This window comes from Grammomys surdaster, unplaced genomic scaffold, assembly GCF_004785775.1.
Source record: "Grammomys surdaster isolate TR1022 unplaced genomic scaffold, NIH_TR_1.0 126115, whole genome shotgun sequence".
NCBI lineage: Eukaryota > Metazoa > Chordata > Mammalia > Rodentia > Muridae > Grammomys > Grammomys surdaster.
The window spans coordinates 4,380,563-4,403,960 of record NW_021620923.1 but is presented as its reverse complement, the minus strand read 5'-3'; the positions used below and the strand labels follow the sequence as shown (position 1 = coordinate 4,403,960).

General features: G+C 39.8%; 1 protein-coding gene across 1 annotated transcript in view; it reads left to right on the top strand.

The window, feature by feature from the left end:
* Positions 1–6,618: 6,618 nt before the first annotated feature.
* Gbe1 (1,4-alpha-glucan branching enzyme 1) overlaps positions 6,619–23,398 on the top strand; it is a 222,166-nt gene continuing 205,386 nt past the window's right edge. The window contains exon 1 of the mRNA XM_028756259.1: positions 6,619–6,962. Coding sequence (XP_028612092.1) covers positions 6,820–6,962 — 143 coding nt within the window. The 5' untranslated portion in view covers positions 6,619–6,819. The remainder of the gene's footprint in view (positions 6,963–23,398) is intronic.

Genomic DNA, 23,398 nt, shown 5'->3' with positions numbered 1-23,398 from the left:
CAGTTGGATCACAGGGTTTTTTTTTTTTTTCCTACTAATGTTTCTTATCCTCTTGAAATCCTTGTTCAGTTGTAACACAGATAAAAACCAAGGGTGTGGAACTGAACAGAATTCACAACAGAGGAATCTTGAATGGCTAAGAAGCACTTAAAGAAATGTTTAAAGTCCTTAGTCACCAGGGAAATGCAAATCAAAACAACCCTGAGATTCCACCTTACACCAATCAGAATGGCTAAGATCAAAAACTCAGGTGATAACACATGTTGTCGAGGAAGTGGAGAAAGAGGAACACTCCTCCATTGCTGGTGGGATTATAAACTGACACAACCACTCTGGAAATGAATCTGGAGGTTCCTCAGAAAATTGGAAATAGATCTACCTGAAAACCTAGCTATACCACTCTTGGGTATATACCCAAAAGATGTCCCATAATGCCACAGGGGTATGTGTTCCACTATGTTTATAGCAGCCTTGTTTGTGATATCCAGAAGCTGGAAACAACCCAGATGTTTCACAACACAAGAATGGACACAGAAAATGTGGTTCATTTACACAATGGAATACAGCTATTAAGAACGAGGACATCATAAGTTTTGCAGGCAAAATGGATGGAACAAGAACTCAAACTTCCTAACCATCTCACTAACCAAATTCCATAGGAAAGAATCTGTGTGGTATCCTCAGCAACAAGTTTGTTAGTACTGCAGACCTTTTGTTTTATTTACACTGTGAATATAAAATCTTAGCTTCATTCAAATATTTAGACTCAGCATAGACAATTAGGAGACGGCAAACAAAAACTAGTAACAAGGACACCAAGGCAGTATCCCATGGTTTTTATGCCCTGCTTCTGTGATGCTCCACTACTCTTCAGGAATCATCTTGTCTTTGCTTACTTTGTCTTACCAGAAATGGAGTCACATCTACAATATATTAAGCAGTGGTAAGTCTCTGCCTATTAGAATAACACTTGACTTCTCAATGGAGATGTTAAAACTCAGAAGGACTTGGACAGATTGATAATTACCAACTCTCAGAGACCACATATGCCAACTTAGAACATTCTAGCTAGCAAAATGACCTATCATAATAGATGGAAAAAATAAGATGTTCCGTGATAAAAACCAAATCTAAGTACTATGTATCTATAAATCCAGGCGTACAAAAGGTGCTAGAAGGAAAACTCAGGTATAAAGAGGTTAACGGCACACTATTGAGTGCAATTATTTTATTCAATTTGTCATCAGTTCGCCTCCTTGGGTAAAGAGACAGTTCTCCAGTCTCCCCAAATCAAGCCATGAAAAACAACTGTTGCAGAAACAGGCCAGGACAGAACCAAAGATGAGTGCTTTGGTTTCTGGTAAGGTGTGTCACTAAGGTTGATCTGCTTGACTGTAGATCATCCACAAAGGCAACACTGATGTGGCCCCTTGCTCCATTTTGTATGTATTGGTGTGTCTACTTGCTGTAATGGGAGTTGCATGCTTTCCATTCACATGTGTGCATAAGTCAGGAGAGAGCATCAGATCCCCTGGAACTGGATGGTTGTGAGACACTATGTTGGTGCAGGGAAGTGACCCATGGCCTCTGTAAAAGAAACAAGTACCCTTAATTACTGGCCTCCAGTAGGCCTCCAGCCTACTTTGTCTTAAAGAAGATTTACTTTTATCTTTTAAAAATGTTTACATGCATGTGTTTGTGGGTATGATGTGCTTGTAAATGCAGGCATCTAGAGTCCAGAGGTGCTACTTCCCCCTACAGCTGGAGATGAGGAGGTTGTGTGCAGCCAGATGTGGGTGTTTGGAACTGAAGTCAGGTCCTAGGTAAAAACAATATTTGCTTTTAACTGCTGAGCCATCTTTCTAGCCCCTCCACTTTATTTTTGGAGACAGGAATTTTCACTGAAAATGGAGCTGTGCATTTCTGTAAGGCAGGCTGGACAGCAGGTCTGGGGATTCCCTTCTTTCCACCCACCTAGTGCTGGGTTTACAGGCGCACGTATGTCATCATACCTGGCTTTTATGTCTGCTGGAGATCTATCTCCCCACTCTGAGTTTTAAACAAAGCCTAAATAATTTCTTGCAATGTGACTTACTGTGTCACTGTGGGACGCAGGAATATGTGATTGGTGTAGAGCCCTCCTGGAAGCAGAGAAATCTGAGCAATGCCACTAGCGGTCCTCCTTGATATGAAGACTGAATAAACCAAGGTAGTACAAAGTCAGCCATTCTCTGATGGACTGAGTCATGGGAGCGATTACAGACAGGAGCTATTGCTGACAGCTGAGTTTCCCATGACTGCCAAGAACTGGGAGATTACTGGAGATGGGCAAGGATTACTCTGAGAAATGGGGAATAAGAGGAGAAGTTTGCTGCTTACTTCAAAAGGTCTGATAGGGCTTTGCTTACAGTCCAGTTAAGGAGTTATCTGAGTAGGGATTTTAGGAATGAGATGAAGCTTTAGTGACTTTGCTGAACCCTCATGATGGAAACGATCTTTAAGGGGCAAGAGAGGTTGGGACAGATAAGAATGATTTAGACTAGCAAGTAAATCAGGTTCTTAACCTGCTAACGAATCAAGAAGAAAGAAAAGAATAGGAAAGCCGAAAAAAAAAAGAGGTCTACTTGGGTCACCCAGTGACAAACAAGATGTTTTTCTAGCTGCAGTACCTAAAGGGGAAAACTAGTAGGAGTCTAAACAATGAGAAAACAGTGCAGGAGAAAGTACTGTTTGTCCTGTGGTGTATAATCATTTCCCAAGCTTATGCTGTACAGTTTTATTCCGCAAGGAAGTTTATTGGGAGTAAAGACTTTTCACCCACACCTGAACCTTTTTAAGCAGCCAAACATGGCTGATGGAGAGGTAAAGGCCATGGTTTTGGCCCAGAGCTTGCTTGATCTAGGAATCTGGCTTGAACTGCAGGTCTAGCAGGTAAGAACACAGCCCTGCTTCCCTGTTTTCCTCCAGGCAGGTTCACAGAATGCAAACCTGCCCTATCTGGCTTTCCGGGGGTGGAGAAGTATGTACATCAGCACTAAGGCAGTGCCCTAGGATGAGAAAGCAAACTAGCTCCTGGTGCATGATTGTACATAATAGTATTAAACAAGGTAGAACTATCCATGCTACTGTCTCCAACATAGCTTTATGTATTTATATATTGTCTTTTTTTTTCAGGGAGTACTTAACATAAGTGTTGAGATCTTGTCATGCTGTATTGGACATGCTTCATGCCTTATTTTAGTTGTTAAATCCTAAGGCCAATTTGCAATTTCTAGAAGTGGATGGAACTTCAGAGATAAAGTTTACCCTTTGTGAAAACATTTTATTGTATAATGCTAGCCTTTGGGTGCCATACAGATTTGGAGAAGCATCTGGGAGGATCATAAAAGAAGATGAAGAGTGTAAACAATGGCAACTTGTACAGGCAGAATAAGAGTCTCCCAGCCATAAAATTAATAAATAAAATCTGAGTGCCAGAGATTGGCTATCTCTTGGCCCGATGTTGGCTAGACACATCTCAGGATTGGCAAATCATAAGGGTCATTGCCACTGCGGTTGGCTGCATGTTGGAACTAGACAGGAAGTTCTTATTGCTGAAGACACCACATACTTGTATGACATGGAGAAATCAGCTTGAGGCTAAGCTATAGTCCATCCCCCCGCCCCCAGTCATTTGTAGTACCAGAAGGCAGGAGATAGTTACTGGGAATAAAAGCTGTCATTAATATTCTTCTTAGGCTGGACCTTGCATGCCCTGCTACCAGCATACAAGTTACGCGCACTGGTGGCATAAGGACAGGATTAATGGGTGCAGGCGCCTGCTTTCCTATTGCACTTAAGACTTACTTCCTAGAAAGGGACTGATCTGATAATATAAGCAAGGAAAAAGCCAATGGCTGGGAGGTTACAAGGTTTAGGTTGGGCAGAAATCGAAATGATTTCTGTTGATCTATGTCATCAAGTTTGTCGTACTCTACAGCAGCACCCTTGTGAAGCTTAAAAAAAAATCTAAATTACTTCTGTATTCCTTGGGCATTTATCATAAATCTGACATCTTCATTCCATCATCCTCTTAATCTTAGTCCATCATCTTTTTTTCTTGGTATTACTGTTGTCTCCTAATTCTCTATTTTCTGTTCTGTCCCGATGAACCATTTGCCAGAGAGGGTATTTTATTTCATTTTTTTCATTAAAAGTTGTTTAAATGTTTTTTATTTATTTGCTTTACAACTCAATATCAGCCTCCCCCTTCTCTCAGTACCCCCTCATACAGATCCTTCTCCCTTTCCCTCTCCCCTTCTCCTCCTGGGTATCACCCTCCACCCTGGCTCATTATCAAGTCACTGCAGGAAGAGGTGCCTCCTCAGGGAGGGTATTTTCAATATGAATCAGACCCTCGGTTTTCTCCTCACATCCCTCTAACTGCATGGCCAAACAAGTTCCCAGCACTAGCTCACTTCCTGGCACTCTGCTCCTCTGGACACCACTGAAGCTCATTTCCTCTCCCCTTCCCTTGACTCCTCTCTGTCCTGAATACCTCAATTCCCCATTTCAGAAACACTTTGCCTGGAATGCTATTCCTCCATGGCTGTGTCTTATTCAGTACAACCTAAATGTCAGCAGCCAATGGTATTCCTTGAACACCAGAACTAAAAGAGCTGCATTTGATCAATATTAACTCTGGTGCTCCAGCTCCACTGGAAAGGGACTTACGCGATACTTAGGACAGTGGAACTTAAAATCTCACTTAGCTGTGCTATGTGGGCAAGAGGCTGGTATATGAAACTTGAGGTAAACTAGGTTCCTGCTCTTATAAAGCTTGCCTTTTAAAAATTATCACAGAGCTTACATTGTGTTTACTGTAGCACAGAAGAGAATGGGCTGAAGTAGTCTATTCAGAAAGAATTATGGGCTTCTAAGTCCGGCTATCTTAATGATGGCTGGAAAGAAAGTAGCTAAGGAAGAGAATTCCCAAGAAAGTCACAATCTCAGTGCTCACCGAATTCTGTCAGGTCCTGGAAGGTCCATGCCACTACAGTACAAGGAAACTGGATAATAAAGGTAGTGACTCCAGGTTGTATAAATGATTTATATTTCACTCTAAGTGAAATGGCATGCCATTTAAATTGTTAACCACACCATTTGATGTATATTTTAGAGATTAGCTATTCTACCTATGTAAAACTGGCAGCATCAGTCACCCCTGAAAGTAGTTAAAAATACATTCTGGTACATGAACCCCAAACTCAGAATGCACATTTTTACCAAGATACATAGGTGACTCATATAAAGGTCACACTGAGAAACACTGGTACAGGAAGTGGGTAAAAATGGGAATATATGGGTGATATCAGTCTGTATAAAAGTGATAAAAACAGATTTCAGGCAGTGTTTCCTCAAGAAAGCTTTAATTTTCCTTCTTCACCTCCCCCTTCCCCTTTCCCCTCCAATCAGTGCTTTGGTTTTACACTAACAGGTGAACGCTAATGCTATGGAAAAGATAGTTGGTTCAGGTCTCTTAGTCAGCTAAGTGGGAATTTCAGTGTGAAGTGGTGAAAATTTGGATTTATGAAAGAAAAAAATGGGTTGGAGTTACAGATTTGGGTGTCTACTAGGTACTTTATTTCTCCGTTTAAGTCCTTCCACATTTGCAGGTTCTTTATCTAAGACTAAGCTATTCGTATTTAATGTTCTTCATTTCTTAAATTCATCACAGAACCCCGCCTTAAACGTTTAAATCCCAAGGCAGATCAATACTGTTCCTTCTTCAAAGACTCTATGATTTTACATTTCCAGATTTCAACTGAGAAAGTTATACTCAAACCCGTCCAGTTTTGAGGTGCAAAGTAACTTGCAACCTACTGAGCAGCAGGGTCCATTTCTCCTGGTGTCGAAATTTGTATTCTTCTTAAAAATTATTCTATGTATGTGTGCCTGTGTATCAGTATACATGTAGCAAGGTGGAAAATATTCGAAAGTTGATTCCCTCCCTCCACAACGTGGGTTCTGGGGCTATAATTCTGGTTGTAGGCTGTGTCAAGCATTTTTTAACCTAGTGAGCCATTATGTCATCAGGCCCCCATTCTTAAAAAGGAACCACTGAACTGAAAGGACACAGGATAGTTACACTTGGGAGCTTGGCCAGAAGTGTTCTTGTTTTATCACCGTGATTAAGCAGGAGAGTGCAGTACATCTTAATATTAGACTTTCTCCCAGTTATGTTGTCATCAAAGACAGTTTTGTTGGCGAGGAGCTTGTGGAAACACAAATGCCTGATTTTTGCATAGGGAACTAGCAAAGTTCTTGTTCTTGCCATGACTTCAGAGACCTGGTTATCCATGCTTATCTATGCAAACTCTTTAAAGATTCTCTTGGCTAAACTCCTGAGACACATTAAACTTAGGGCAGTAGGGTTGTTAAATGACATTAAGATTCTAAATAGTTTCAAGTTATCTACATTTCACCATTGTCCTGGTGAATACTGTTTTTTAAAGTCATCACCCCTAGAAAAGACTTATAAACGAGTGCAGGTGTTTGAGAAGAGGTGACCACCAGGCAGGAAGAGGAAGGGAGAGGGAATGGTGAGACCCGCCTCCCGGTGGCCAGCCAGCACTGTTCAGGGCTCCAGGGGCCGGCCCCGTGAGTGGGCGGGGGCCTGCGATGAGGACGTGTGTCCCGGGCTCACCCTGGCCCGTTCCGCCGCTATAAAGGGCAAGTCCCCGGCGGCTCGCCTAGGCTCGCTCGGCTCCGCCCTGCCGCTCTCACTCCACTCGGGCCACTCGACCCTCTCGGGCCTCGGCTACTCGGGCTGCGGCGAAGATGGCGGCGCCGGCGGCTCCTGCGGCAGCGGAAATCGGCAACGAAGCTCAACTGGAGGCCGCCTTGGCCGACGTGCCCGAGCTGGCCCGACTCCTCGAGATTGACCCGTACCTGAAGCCCTACGCCGCGGACTTTCAGCGCAGGTACCAGGGTGGGGACCCCTCCACTGCCCTCTGCCTGCGGCCGGCCTTCCCGCGCGCGCGCCGCCCTAGTCCCCCTCCGCGCGGTCCCGCCCCCGTCGCGCGCCAATCATGCGGTGGGCGTGGCTCCGGCTTCCCGGCGGGCTCCTGATGCCTTGACTGTAAACTTCTTGCTGCACGTCCCTCCCGTTCACGCGCAGTCCCCGGCCGCGCGCCCTCTGCTACGTGCTGGAACAGGCAGCGCTGGAGCCACGCAGCCTCTTCCGGGACTCACGGGCCACTCTCTGGTCCTGGGAGTTGCAGTGGACGTGACCCAAGGCGTGTGTGATTGTGCCTTTCAAACTTTGTAGTCTACTTCCGAGCAGCATTTGTACAGTCTTTCGGGCAGTCTTTCAACACCTTGCACCCTAGTGTTTGCTCTTGTGAGTGCATTAATCTTCGTTTCACTTTAATCGTGGATCAGATCTCTTCTCGCTTAAACCAACATCGTAGAGCAATCGTTGCGGGTGTTTGACCTTACCTCCCAGGAGAGGGAATAGGGAATGGATAGCTAACTTGCAGAGCCCAATTCAAAAGCCTGTAAGTTTTAGCTCCCTCCCACCAGGCTTTCCACTTATTAGACTTTTATAATTACAATCTGCTCAGCTTTAGTTTGAAAATTAAAAATAGCTAGTTTATATATCAGAGTAGTTATGAGTCCGTTTCAAGTATTTTGTTATAGTCACATTTGTGATACTAGTTTCTTCTTTAAAGCCGAGATACTGCAAAAATAAAACTACCTTGCAACAGACCATTTAATCACAGAAAACATCGAACTAGTTAGTGGGATTGGTGATTATGAACATGAATTGATGTGATTTGAAAACACAAAGACCCTTAAAGCTCACATCCTACCTAGCTTTGTCATGTTCTTTAACGTTTTCACTTAAGTAACTTTGTAGAAAACCAATATTCATGAGACTCTAAAACGGTAGTCATTATATACAGCTCATTCCAGAGTTTACATATTCTAATACCTGAGCCCTCCTCAAGGCAGCCAGCTGGGCTGGTGTTCACTTGAAGCATGAAATTATGACCTTCAATTAAGTATTGGGGAGGAGTCTGGCAACATTTCCTTCAGAATATGCACATAATTAGCATGCACTCCATGACTTGACCAGATTTTGAAATAAGTGATTTTTAAAACAAAAGCAAATATTTTATCTCTTCGTTTCTATTTTTGTATGAAGTATATTTACATGGATCAAAATGAAAAAAATATAAAAAGGAATGTGGTAAAGACTTTCTCTCACGTCTTTCCCCAAGTGCCTTATACCTTCATCTATTTTCACCATAGATTTTTAAAATATAAATATCACTTTTTTATAATGAGCACACAAAGTAAAACAGGAGGTGATTAAAATTAATGTCCAGCTTTGTTGGAGGTGCTTATTTTTATTATGAGTCTACTTGTGTGATTTGTAAAATGGCCTGTAAGAAATTTCTAAATCAAGAGTTGTAGAAATATTTTGCCTGTGTCCTGTTTCCAATATCTACTGGCTACAAGCAGACAAACACCATTAGTTCACTTCTTTTTGTGTGTACTTCATATTCAACTCCACGGGGATTGAAGCAATTATAGTCATCTTTCATGGTTTGTCAAAATTAATGAGAGGAACAAAGGCCAGAATAAAGGAGTGAGGGAATCCAGTGTTCTTGGTGAAAAGTCTGGTCCAGCGGGTCCTTATGTGCTTCTCTGTGACCTGGATTCTACTTATGTCCTTGGTTCTGGGTAATTGCCATTTTCCAGCACACATGTTCCATTTATGCATGTCAGACAGTAATTTGGCATGTGACAGTGGTGACTTGTATTGTTAACTGGTGGAGAATAGAAACTTTTTCATATTGTCATCATGGTCATTCATTGCTGTGGTTTGAATGTGTCCTTTGAGAATTTTAGATGCTACAAGTATGCTGTATAAAGAGCCGGGGCCTTTAAGACATGACTAGGCCATGAGAGTTCCTCCCTCACGAATGAGGAAGGATTCTCACGAATGAAGAATGGCACTTATACCCATAGACAGCTTGAAGCCTTGGTCAAGGGAGCATCTTTTGGCAGTGGACAATGCTCTAATAAAAAAACAGGGACTTTTGGAGACATCCATGACACCCATTCCAATGCCTAGGGACCGTTACAGAAGAGAGGGATAGGGCTGTCAGAGTGAGAAGATGGGGAGCCATACTGTAAAAAGTCTGTCTTTGGAAATGACTTTTCTCTGGCTATCATGAACACACAGCATCTGGGACCACTTGCACAGGATAGGTATATATGTACTCACCCCAAAGGATATTAAAGTAAGAGGGAGGTAAGTTGGGAATAAGAAGAGGAAAGAGGTCACCGGGGATGGCAGGAGGATGGAGAAATCCATGGAGAAGAAATGTTCTAGCCATACACTATAGTCAAATAAGAAACTTTCAAACAATTAAAAACTAATTAAAAATTGAACAATAAAAAATTTGCAGTTTAGGCTGTTTTGCCCCTTTGCCCTTCTGCTTTGTGAGAACGTTGCTCCATTTGGAATTCTATTGTGAGGGTTCTTTTTGTCTTCTGTGAGAATTCCAAATCTAGAATTTTATCCTTTGCAAATTTTAGGTGCTACAAGTGTGCTGTGTAAAGAGCCGGGGCCTTTAAGATGTGACTAGGCCATGAGGGTTCCTCCCTCGCAATTGAGTTAAAGCACTTAGACCCATAGACAGCTTGAAGCCTTGGCCAAGGGAGCATCTTTTGGCAACTCAGCTACAGAGAGAGAGTGTTACTTTGCATCATGAAAGTAAAAAGTAAGTATATTGGTGTGTGGTCACAGTCTCATTGACTAGCTCCTATGGTGGTGTGTGGTCACAGTCTCATTGACTAGCTCCTATGGTGGTGTGTGGTCACAGTCTCATTGATTAGCTCCTATGGTGGTGTGTGGTCACAGTCTCATTGGCTAGCTCCTATGGTGGTGTGTGGTCACAGTCTCATTGACTAGCTCCTATGGTGGTGTGTGGTCACAGTCTCATTGGCTAGCTCCTATGGTGGTGTGTGGTCACAGTCTCATTGGCTAGCTCCTATGGTGGTGTGTGGTCACAGTCTCGTTGACTAGTTCCTATGGTGGCTTGGCTCTTTTCTAATTTCCTTAAAGCTGTTGATGTTCTCCAGGCAGGTCCCCCTGGTGATCACATTTGCTTGTGCACATCTTACATGATCTTGTGAGTTGGCCGCAGGGGCTGTCCTCACAGCCATCTTTCACTGATGTAGGATTAGCAAGGATTTGTTTTGAAATTTCCTTTTCAGTTCTTGGAGCTTGGAAAGGAGAAAGTGAAATTACGATTTTTTTTTTCAATTTTATTTTTTTCCTAGCAGCGAGCACTTCCTATTGAGATGTTGGTCCAAGCAAGAGATTCTCCTTGTGGTCGCAATCCTCAGAAAACACGTATTTCTGATGGTCTTAGTAGGCCCCAATAATAAATTTCTTTTCATTGCTACTTCGTAGCTGTTATTTTGTTACTGAGTGGTGTCTTAGTTCCTAAGACAGTGGTAAACAGAGGGCTGATGTTTTGTACACTGCTCAGAGATATACAGTGCTCTATCACTTGTGAGTATCCTTTGTTTAAACTTTACATACTATTTAAGAGTTTACTATGATATTCCATCTTCCAAACATCTTCTACTTAGACAGGATACATATTTTTTTTCTGGCTTGCCTATGAAAGTAGGCATAGTATTGCTGGGCAGAACACTATGCAGTGCCATGCTAAGATTAATCTTTCTTCACAAAAACTGTTTTTATTCAGTTCTTACTATTTACTATGTACTATGTGTGTGTGTATGTGGTCTGTCTTTGTGAGTGAATGCTGTGTGTGTGTGTGTGTGTGTGTGTGTGTGTGTGTGTGAATCTCTGGAGGCCAGATTTTTGAAGATGAAGCTATAGACAGTTGTTTCCCTGTGCAGGATGTTGTGAACTGAACCTTGACCCCTTGCTGGTGCTAGCAAATGCTCTAATCCATTTAGCCATCTCTTTAACTCCTACTAAAACTGTTTTTAAGAAGTTCATAAACATTGAGGGAGGGGAAACTGTAGTCTTGATGTATTGAAAACAAAAAAAAATACATAAAAAAGAATTCATAAACATTGTCCTGATAGTTTATTGTATATGTCTCTTCTCATTAGTCATTGCATATTACTGACACTTTCTTAGCTCCTCTGAGCCATGGTCTTGCTTTTTCTCCATTACTATTGTAGGTTTTACTTCAGTATCCTACAGACCATATAGTATAAGAGATTCCAGAGAGCTTTCCTAGTTCCCATGTCTTTATCTTCCTTCATATGCCATTCCATTTCTGCATAATATTCTTCCTTTAGACATTTATATCTTTCTTTTAGTTTCCACCTCTTGAAGATACTAAAAATCCATCTTTGTTTCAGATTTCTGTGCTGGTCTACAACATTGTTCTAATGGTCAAGGGTGTATGAAGCCTACTGTACATAATCTGAATATATAGATTTTCATCACAAAGCTTTTTTTTCTTTTCATACTCCATCTTGTAGTAACTTCATTTATGAGTGACTCAGTCTTGAAACCTAGCATTTTCTTCATGCGTGTGTGTTCATGTGTTGGGGTGAATGGGTGTGTATTTACCAATTCTTAGAATGAATCTCTCATTCCTGGAACTCACCAAATAGGCTAGCCTGGCTGGGCAGGGAGCACCTAGGATTTGCCTGTCTGTCTTTCCAGGCTAGCATAACATGTACAGTGCATGCCATACCATCTGACTTTTTACCCATGGATTCTGGTTATTGAACTTAGACCCTATGCTTACAAGGAAAGCACCCTAACAACTGAGCCATCTTCTATCCCTGATAAATTCTCAAGTGTTCTTTCTTTCATTTCTCAGATTAGGCAATTGCATCATTTGACTCTTAGAATATACACTAGTCTGCATGGCTATTGTTACCTTATTTTAAGCTGCTGGTGCATCTAGACAGGTGTGAGAACAGGTTCAGAGCTGTTACTTCTTTTTCAGATGTTCGCCCCACTCCATCTGTTCTTGCCTCTTCATTCCCAATATGACGTGCCAACGTTGAAATAGGTGTATGTGATTATTGTAGTGGTTTAAATGAGAATGTCTTCATAAGCACCAGCATTTGAATACTTGGTCCCCAGCTGATGGTGCCATTTGAAGAGGTGCAGTAGGTACAGCCCAGCATTCATGATTCTTTCATGAACTGGTAGTCCTGTGGAACTATAAGCTCAAGTAAACTTTCATTTGTAGGCTGCCTTGGTTATAATATTCTCTTACAGTGGCAGAAAAGTAACTAAGACAATTATGATACTACTCTGCTTGCATCCTTTCAATAATTCCTCATTTCTGTTGAGATAAAGTACAAGTTCTTTCTCTTAGCATTTTTCATTCTTCACTATCTGGTCCCTGTTCTTCTTTCTAATCTAATCTCTATGTGTATCTCATACCCTCTATCTCTCACCAAATCCCAGTTTATTCCCTCTAACAAGACATGGTGAGGCAGAGGAGGGTGAGGGGTGTTCTGTAAGGGATAATGATAATTCTTTAAAATAATTGGAAGTAAAGTATCTGTTTTTCTTTTTTTCCATATATGTTCCTTTAAGATTGAATGTTGAATATTTCCTTTTTAAAATTACCTGTATATACAGAAGAAGCTGGGCTGGGTGTTTAGGAACGACATTGGATGAAAAGCAAGATGTCAAGAACAGAGATAAATTCTGTTCATTATTGTAAGAGTGAGCCCTTTAACTTAGTACAAGAAAATTATTATACAGACCTTTTCTTGTATCTTTGATAAAATAACAGACAATAAATTCTATCAGGTAGACATTTAATACACTTATGGATACCAGCTTGAAGGTGTGCCAACACATCCTGCTTTACTGCATTGTGTATGTGTTTGATGGAGTCCCAGATCAGGCTGTGGTTTTACATGTGCTATGACTTCTGCTTCATGCATTTTTTGCTTCTGTCTCACGACAAAATCGTGTACATGTGTTGGGAGGAAGCTTAGGATGTTTGGATTTGAAGTGTCAGGGATCATACCCAGGGTTGTTTCTCACAGCACCAGAATTTTAAATGTGATTTACTGATGTACTTTTTTCCCTCACCCCCAGCCACTCTGTGGATTCTGAGGAAAATCAAATGTCAGTGGTTTTAGAAGGGAGGGAGAAGCCAGAGTTCTGAGAGGCAGCTAACCTGCTTTCCTGTACTAGGACACTCATTTGCAACGGAGATCTGTCCTAATTCTAGAGTCACTCTTGGATTATCGATAGCAGTGGCCAAGAGTCCCTGACCTCTTCTCATCTTCAAAGTGTCTTGAAGTGACATGATAGGACATTTGCTCCTGTACCAGCTGTACCACCTTGGAATAAATCTCTCTTTACATGATAGCTTCTTGGTTTCCTTCCAGCTAGCTAGCACTATGCTGGGCTCTAGGTATGTGATTACAGAGGCCTCATGAAGTTTAGGCTAGAGTTAGAACAATTGTGCTCGCTTTATTTATTCATTTATTTATTTATCTATTTTTAAATTGAATATTTTCTTTATTTACATTTCAAATGTTATCCCCTATCCTAGTTGCCCCCACCCCAGAAATCCCCTATCCCATCCCCCTTCCATGTGCTTCTATGAGGGTGCTCCCCCCACTCCTGCCTCCCCACACTCAAATTCCCCTACATTGGGGCACCTATCCTTCTCAGGAAGGTTCCCATTGATGCCCCACAAGGCCATCCTTTGCTACATATAGCTGGAGCCATAGGAAGAACAACATTATCAACTAACTAGACACCCCAGAGCTCCCAGGGACTAAACCACCAACCAATGAGAACACATGCAATTTTGCTCTTATTTGGAAGCATAGAATAGGCTTCTCTTAATAGATATTAAATGGATGGAAGCCTGTTTATCTGAGGGAATTGGGGCTACTGGGTACCCTTCACCTAAAGTTAGGATGTGCGTGCTCATGAGTGAACACACACACACACACACACAAACACATGAACAGAATTCTTTTTTCATGGTGATACTGCTCACCAGTATTGGTTCACTGGTGTTGTGAATTCCAGGCTGCTTTTATGTTTAATAAATGAAGCCCAACTTCATTTTGTGTTGGGGGTAATAGGAACCTGGAACTTCAACAAAAAGAAAACATGAAACATGTAGTTTTATAATTTACATTTATTGATTTACTTAATAATTTCATTGTATATTCTCTGCAACTGTGTAGCTATGACAACTAACTTGTAAAACTTGATTTTATTTTTATTTTTGTGTTTGTGATTAATGGTTTCATCTAAACCTTATTTTTTTCCCAAGGTAAAAAACTAATTAAAATGTATCGCTCTCTCCCCCACTCTCTCTTCTACCCTCCCCTGTCCCTCATTCTCTCTTAAATTCATGGCCTCTTATATTAAAATTATCATTGTTTTGCATACACACACACACACACACACACACACACGTACACACACACAAATAACCCACTGAGTTCATTAAGTGTAGCTTGTTTGTATATGTTTTTTGGTACAAGTTACTTAGTATTGGATAACCAGTTAAAGGCTCATCCCTGGGGAAGACTAGTTATCTATCCCTCAGTAGTCTCCAGTTGCGTGTAGCTCTTCATCTATGACAGTACTGTGAAATTTCCCTCATCTTTGGTACCATGCCAGCTGGTGCTGTTATACTGCAGGTCCTGTTTAGGCATTGATAGTACTGAGTGTGGTTTCCTCATGTGTTTGTAAGTTACACTCTTTTAGTAGGCTTTCTGGACCTTTCACTCTTGGACTGTTTCTGCCCCCCTTCTGCAATGATCCCTTAGCCTGAAATATAGGATTTGTGCTACAGACATACCCAGTGGATTTTCACACTCCCTGTTCAGTGGTTCAGCATTTTAGTGGTTGTTGCTTTTTATATAAAAATAATCCAGATATTTTTGGCTCTAACCTTAGATCCATTACATGCTGTGGTGATTTGTATATGCTCGGACCAGGGAATGGCACTATTAGGAGGTGTGGCCTTGTTGGAGTAGGTGTGTCATAGAGGATGAGGTCTATAATACCTTAGTCCTAGCTGCCTGGAAGTCAATATTCTGCTAGCAGCCTTCAGATGAAGACACAGAACTCTCAACTCCGCCTGTACCATGTCTGCCTGGATGTTGCCATGCTCCCACCTTGATGATAATGGACTGAATCTCTGAACCTGTAAGCCAGCCCCAACTAAATGTTGTTTTTATAAGAGTTGTCTTGATTATGGTGTCTGTTCACAGCAATAAAACCCTAACTAAGACACATGCTGAATATAAAAAATACTGGGAAGTGATTGTGTTATCAAGTTTAGGAATAAGAGAAGACTTGAAGCTCTTATACTTGTCAAATAGATTTTGAGTCCCAAGGATGCCACTTCCTGGTTCAGTGGATGAAACACAGAAAGGTACTTTTTGAAGTCTCTTGAGAACAAAGGATATATGCAAAGATGCTTAATATGCCATGATTTGAGGATATTACATAACTGCCCGGCTTAAATCTTATTTTCCACTGCATTTTATTTTGTTACATTCTTTAGTGTAATTTTTTAAAACTCAAACTCAGACCGTCAATTTGCCATTACTCTTTGTTTTTCTAATTAACTGTGTTGCTCTTTCTGGAGGGACTCACTCTTTGTCCTGTAGAGGTGATGGATGAATGATGAGGCAGGTGGCGGTTTTAATCACAATGTAGTAGAGAAGGAAGAGAACATGTTTAAACTTTGATCCTTAATTTGGAGTGGAAATGAGGAGGTAATTGCCAGTTCACTGTGAGAGGAAGGCAACCTGAGTCCCGGGACATAAGAAGCACAAAGCTGCTTTCACTGAAAGAGGTAAATGCTAGCCTGCAGAAACTCAAACTCCCGTTCTCTTGATCTCCCCTCCTGTCTTCTCTCTTCTCTCCTCTTTCATCTGACTGGTAAGTGTTCATATTTTTGAGCATCAAACAGCTGCAGGGATTTTCTTCCCCCCTGAACTCGAGATGCTTCAACGGATGATCACACCGAGTTTACTAATAGCCAGGATAACTTTGAAAATAAGACCGATGTGCAAGAAGGCAGAAAGGAAGATAGTCACTTAAGTGTTCAAAAGAAAGTGTGGTCTTAGCATGTTATTCATGACTGTTTGTTAGTAAGAAAACAGTTAAAAATTGGTGGCCCTGGCTTTTCTTTGTTTTTTGATATTTGATGATGCCAAGGTAGTTTTTAATAAATCTGATTTTTTAAACATAAAAATAAGAAAAGAATGTAATAGTTGTAAGTATTTAGTGAAGCTACTGGACAGTTAGCCTCAATGAGACACAATCTCTGGGCAGATAGATATTCTAGTACTGTAATGAAGTTTAAGTTTATCTTTTGTACAGGTACAATTGAGGTTTCCTCAATATTCAGCAAATATTTGCTTTACCAATGCTCTGTATTACTTATATCATCTAATTAATTTTCTTTAGTAAGCTCCTATCGGCTGGTTCCATTTAGATGTGAGGAGCTGCACAGTGTAGACAGGCACACTGTTAAGGAAACATGGGAATATCACTTATACATGTAGTTCCACTTAATAGAAAATCCAATGTTATGGCAGCAGAGGGTTAAACTTCTCCCTGAAATTAAAGGTGAAAAAGTTCTGGCTTCCACAAGGATCAGGTTATAGCTTTCTGCTCCTTGGCATTTAACTTTAGGATTTGATTTCTATCCTCCTAAGATAAACAAGCAAGTACACATCCATGGTCTTACTATGTAGACATGTAGATTTACTGTGTTTATTTAGTCAGACATAGGCTAGCTATCTCGATCTTTTCAAGTACCAGTTCCCAATCAAGAGTGTGCTGTGGTCATCCTGACCTGGAAGTGAGCCTGAGCCATCAAGGGCTTAAGTTGCATAGCATCTTCCTGAGAGATGCCCCTTTCCAACTCACATCCCTTTCTAGAGCTCTTTCTCTTTTCCAAAGACGACGCATCAGGCTAAAGCAGAAGAGCCCCAGCAAGGAGACCATGGTACAGTCCACCATCTCCGTGGATAAATACCCCTGAGCAACATCCAGCCCCAAACCCCTCTTTGCCCTCTCTTCTCAAGAGAAGGCTGTAACCATAAACTTTAATGTCACTACCCTCTGGCTCACTGTGAGACCTGATCTGGGTTTATTTTAGATTTCTTTCTTGGAGAACTATAGAGTCATTTGGCTGCCTGGCCTCAGTTGTGTTGAACACATTTGTAAGTGTAATTAACACCATGTCTTGGGGAGCTCTATTGTTTTTCCTTTTGAATTTCATAGACAGTGTATTCTTTAAAAATATGAAAACATTTAAAGATTACTTCACTCATTATTTTAGTTGGCTTATCTTTCAGTTATTTGGAAAACATAATATTTGTGAGAAAAAAAGAATGGATTTAAAATGTCAGTGAATTTATGCTCTGAGTTTTTAGTTGTGTGTTTATATGTGATGTACCTGTGTGAGTGCACACATGCACATTTGTGCATGTTCTTGTGTGTAAGTAGGGGTATAAATATGCCACACTATACATGTGGCGGTGAGAGGACACCTCACTTTTGAGTCAGGATCTTTTTGTTGTTGGCTACTGTATATGCTACATGATTTGCCCTATTAAACTTCCGGGAATCCTCCTGTCTCAGCTTCTAATCAGCACAGAAGCTCAGAGATAACAGGCACCTGTGCTACTGTGTTTGACTCTTTGTAGATCTTTGGATTCAGACCGAGGTCCTGATGTTTGGATGATGAATACTTTACCCATTGGTTGATCTCAGCTCCTGGGCTCAATCTTTAGGCCAGGAATTGTTTTGTTATCTAACCATGGATGTACAGCCTTAGGGGACTTTGCTGGTATATCATTCTGTTTTGCTTTTATAGAGCTCGTGTGTATAATTAGAACTGTCTTGTCAGAATGTACGTTTCAAATAGACGTAGGCCTATGTCATCATAAGCAAGTGAAGTGATTTTCATCTTTAATGATAGGAATAAAGGACAGTTTGTACAAGGATGAGATTCCCTTTTGGTGTCAGAGGTGTAGGGATTTCTGGAATCATGCCAGTGTTTTCTTCCTAAGAGATAGGAGTCTGTTTTCCATTATCCTTCTATATTGTTAGAGACTATAGATTAATTAGTCACTATTACCTGAGATGCCATTGCTTTAATTAATTAGTTTTTGCAATTTGTTCCTCAAGTAGACTCATTATTCCAGGATTCTGAAGACTTAAAAATGAGTTCATGGCTGACCTTTCTGTAGTCCCTTTCCTCAGCCATTGTTATTCCCTATCAAGAACAAGCAAGCTCTCTACATTTTGATCCTTCTGCTACTTTGGTTCTTTTGTGTTTCTGTTACCTGTGAGAGCTGTCCATCCTTTGGACCATTTTAGGTGGCAGGCCTGGTTTTGGTTTTGAAGCTGTGTTCCCCATTGTTAGAAATGTAGCAATCAGAGGCATCTTTTTGTTTTATTTCCTCCTTGTGGCTTTCAGTAAAAGCTATCTACTATTTGCGCTGTGTGAAGCTAAAGACACTGGACACATCACAGAAGTAGAAAGACATGACTAGAAATAACTGCTATCAAACTACAGTATTGAATGTAGCAAGTTAGCAGGGCTTTTAAACTCTTAAGACATTTAATGGAAGAGTTGCAAATTGCGTTTAAAACCATTGCATTTTGAAGCAAATGAAGACTCACAGGAAGTTTCAGAAACAGCACAAAGGAGGCTCCCTTACTCTTCACCAGGCTTCCATCCATGGTATGATATTCTGTTGAATAACTGTGGTGTGGTACCAACAGCAGGAAGTTGAGGTTGGTGCAATCCACAGCCCTTATTCGCGTTTCTTCAGTTTTACAAATGCATATTCTTGTGTGTGTCTACTTCTTCATGGTTTTATTGATGTATATATTAATGCAACTGGCACCACAGTGGAGATAGAGAATTGTTCTGTGACCACAAAGAAATCCCTCATGCATAAAATTCACATTACTACTGTTCCACCATTCCAAAATTTGACAATCACTGACCTAGTTTCTAGCTCCATAACTTTTTTCATTTTGAGAATACTATATATATTATATTATATGTAATCTTTTGAGACTCTGCTCTCCTCAGCATCGTGCCTTTGAGGTATAGCCTAATTACATGTAACAATGGTTTGTTTCTTCATGTTACTGAGTACTATTTCATTGTATGGCTGTACCATCCTCCCCGTTTGTTTATCGATTACCTGCTGAAGGTCATTTGGTCATTTGAATTATTTCCAAGTTTTCGAACTATTCCACTAAAATGCTGTGAACCTTCATATATACATGTTATTTGTCTGAGATGAATCAAGGCTGGTTATGTGGTAAGCATATGTTTATATGCTTAGTATCATAAGAAATTGTCAAGCCACTTTCCAGAGTGTCTGTTTTTCTGTCTTATCATCTATGAACAACCCAGTTTGTCTGCATCCTTGTCTGCACTGACACTATATTTTATTAGCTCCCCCCATTAGTTATGTAGTATGTATATAGTCCTAATTGGTGTTTTTCTCAAGCTCATTAAAATTATCATTGAGTTGTTTGCTATCTGTATGCTTTGTTTGCTGAAATGCCTGTTTGTGTATTTTGTTTAGTTTTTAAACTATTCTGATTTTCCTTCCTTTAGATAAGTCCTTAAAATTGAGAATTTTTTATATATTTCATATCATCATTAAGAATTTTTTTTCTCTAAGGCTATAGCTTGTGATTTCACACAGAAAAACAGCAACAATAAAGAAATCCAACAACAATAACAGTTTTCAGAACCCATTTTTTATTCTGAAGTACAATTTCTTAAACTCTTCCACCCTCTTTTTATGGGTTATATCTGTTTTTGTTCTTATGAAAACACCTTCTAGTTTTAAAGATCTGAAGTTATTTTTCTAAAGGTACCATTATTTTACATAATTCATTTAAGTTTGTTTTTCAGTTTGAGTTATTTTTGTTATAAGGGTTGGGTTAAGCTAATTTTATTGGCTATGCATCTTGGATTTTCATTTTATGCTATAACATGCTGGTCTTTATTGAACTCTAATTGAAGTATATAAGCAAGTATAATTGTTATATACATTACAGTTTATTTAGTGTGGGGATGAAGTAGCCTATCAACTTGTAATGACATCTTAAGAAATTTTTGATTGGTATCTTAACACAGCTAAGAACTTTAGGATGCAGGGGAAAATCTGAGAAATATATAATTTAATCTCAAATAGGTAATTTTATTGTTTTTTAATGTTTAATTTTCTTTTCTATTGTTTCAGAAATTGATTTATATTCTAGTTGTTAAAATTTATGTAGACTTCAGTTATTTTAGACTTCAATTTGTAATCTTAATTTGTTTTAAAATGTTATTAGATTTTAAGTGATATGCTTAGAATGGTTTTATTTGGCTTGATTATGTGCTCATTGGATAAATATTATAAGAAATACATATTTTTAAAATCTTTTACTCAGTTTAGTTTTTCACTAGATCAATGACAGGTTAATCCTTTAAAACTTTTTCTGATGTTTGAAATTGTAGGAGTGAATTTGTTAATTCTTAACTAATGTAATGTCAATATTTTCTAAAATTAGCTTCTTTTTATCTAACTGAAATTGGCCTTTGGTTTATTTCAGTCTTACTATTTACTTTGATGTTTATCAGGGTTGATTGTTCTAGAAATACTGCTAGCAACTGGAGCATATCCATTTCCAAAGAACTTGGTTCGATGTTGAAATATAACTTGTTAGTACATTTATTTGACAATCTTGCAAAACTTTATGTACCTTTATATATGGTGGAAGAGGGTGACTTTTGAAAAGTTCTATAATTATAACTCACTATAATGTAGATAGGCAGTCCATGTATTAACTCAACTAGTAAATTACTAGATTGATTCAAAAGGCATAATGACTTTTTAAAACCCCGACTGAAGGGAAAGGGGATTCCATCATTGGCACGATCCAAGTTGCTTTTTCTTGCCTCTGCACTATGACTTTCCTGGTTGTACTTGGAGTTTTAGGGTGACATATACAAGGTGACTTGCATAGAAGACATATTCCGCAGAAATTGTGTTCCAGGCATTTGAGTTGTGGTCTGCTCATTAATTTGGTTTAGAAACCTATTCCCACCATTCTCTTTGTCTCGGGCATTTTTCTACAGGACATAACAAGTACAAGTAGAACAGGCTCCCTGCCTGACAGCAGCTCAATTAGAGAAGAGAACTTAGGCAGTAGAATAAACCCAGTGTAATACTGATGAAAGCATAGCTTTCCTGTTAAAGAAGGGGGCATGTACCGCCACAAACTGCAGTTTAAATCCTTAAAATTATTTTTCTCTAAAAGGAAGGATGGGTCGTACAGGAAGTGGACAATTCGATGAGACTTGAGATTCAAAGCACTAGATAAGTCATTAATCTTCATTAAAATAATTAGCCAAGGTATCATGTGACCTTATGCAGGACTTTGTTACTTAATTTCAAAGATTCGTTGCAAAAAAAAAAAGGGGTTCAGTTGCAAAATGTGCTTGTCTAAGAGCTGCCACCATTGTGTAAGCATTGAAGCTTGTAAAATACATTGTAAATCATATCTGATGACAAACCAGCATGCTTCTAGCAGACAAGCACATTTTGGAAGTAAGGGTGGACTATTTTTAGAGGCAGTGAGCAATTTATAAGTAAGCTAAGGCATTCCATTTTTGAATGAGTCAGGGGGATATTAAGACTAGTGTCACTTGGCTAGGTGGATTTCAGGGACAGAAACAAGTGTCCAGTGCTTTGTCCTTAGCTTCCCTTAAGTTTCTTGCTTACACCAGACTTGTCTAATGGTAATATAATTTGAGTCATGTGTATAATTTAGAATTTTCTAGTAGTCACACACAAAGCCAAAATAGATGAAGTCTTTTAAATGTCTATTATTTAATTCACTGGGTTCACACCCCAACATGTAATTAAAAAGCTTCTGGTCATATACTTCACATTTTACAAATTAAGTCTTCAGAAATCTGTTTGTTTTCTCCTTAAAGCACATTCAGGCTCTGTAGCAGTGTGTTGCTAGTGACTACTGTGTTCCACAGGGAAGGTTTAGATTATGTGTTAGAAGTAGGAGCTTTTAGAGAGAGTTAGCATGACCCCCCACAAGGAGAATAAAGATGAATATTAAGTAAGTAGCAAGACTCAGTTTGCTTTGTGCTTGCAATAGAGGTAATTAGACCCACAGAGATTACAGTTTTACCTAAGAGACTCCCCACTTATTGAACCCTAGTTTTTTTTTGATACTCAGAAACTTAAAGGAATGGTATCGGAAATATAAACATGGAATCATTCCAGACAATTAACTGGAGGTAAGTTGGTAGCCATGTTTCCCCTCCATCCTTTGAGCCAACTAATCTGCACTGGCTCTTAATTAATTAAGGTGATTTTTATGCCAGATTCTTTCCATATTAAATGCATTATATCTGTCCTATAAAGCAAAATCAGAAACAATATACTGCAAAAATATGGGCCAGAGTAAATCTGGTAAAGATTTACTCCTTGATGAAGGGACTAAGAATGTGCCACAGCTGTTGAATTGAAGACCTTTCTGGACATGCCAGCTTCACTTAGCCTTAGCCCAGATAACAGCTGTTCATAATTCTGCTGTCCCAAGAATTTTGCTTCAGAGCAGTGGTGACTCATTATGACTTGCATTATTCCAGAGCAGATCTCTTTAAAGGACAGGAAGGTTGGAAAGATTGCTTCCCTGTCACTCTTAAAATAGTGACCAGGTTGTAGTAGGTTCATGCATGCTGGACTCGAGGGTGTAATGTATTTTATGACCTTTTCTTCATGATGTGTGTTTGTTTCCTATAGATCAAAAATTTATCAGTGTTCATACTTGTATTTAGTGGGCATCTATTATGAATACCTGATCATTTCCTATGTAATGATATGGAAAACATTGCTGTTTATGGGTATCTGACCTGTAGCTGTCAATCTGGCACTTCCCGGAAGACTTTTTGCTCTCTTCAATGTTATATTTGCCTTAGTCCAGCCTGGCAGTATGTGCTGATTCACCTAGCATCCCAGGATGCTGCATGCGTGTCTTGAATTTAAGGATAGAAGAATTTGGTTAGGGAACATATTATTGTCTTTTGATGTTTTCTTTGGAACTTAGAATAGAGGTTTACACTCTAGGGGTGTTTTGTAAATATCCATTGACTAGAGGTCTAGTCCAGCTTGTTCTGTAATATTAAAAACCTAGAAATATTTATTACTGTAGTTGTTTGCATGTCCCTAGGAACATTTGAGAATGAATTCTTCAATCATGTTGTGTCCTGTGGTGGGCGAAACCATGCACACACACAGCTTAACCTTTCTCCTGTCTAATACAACTGCAAAGAAGATTGTA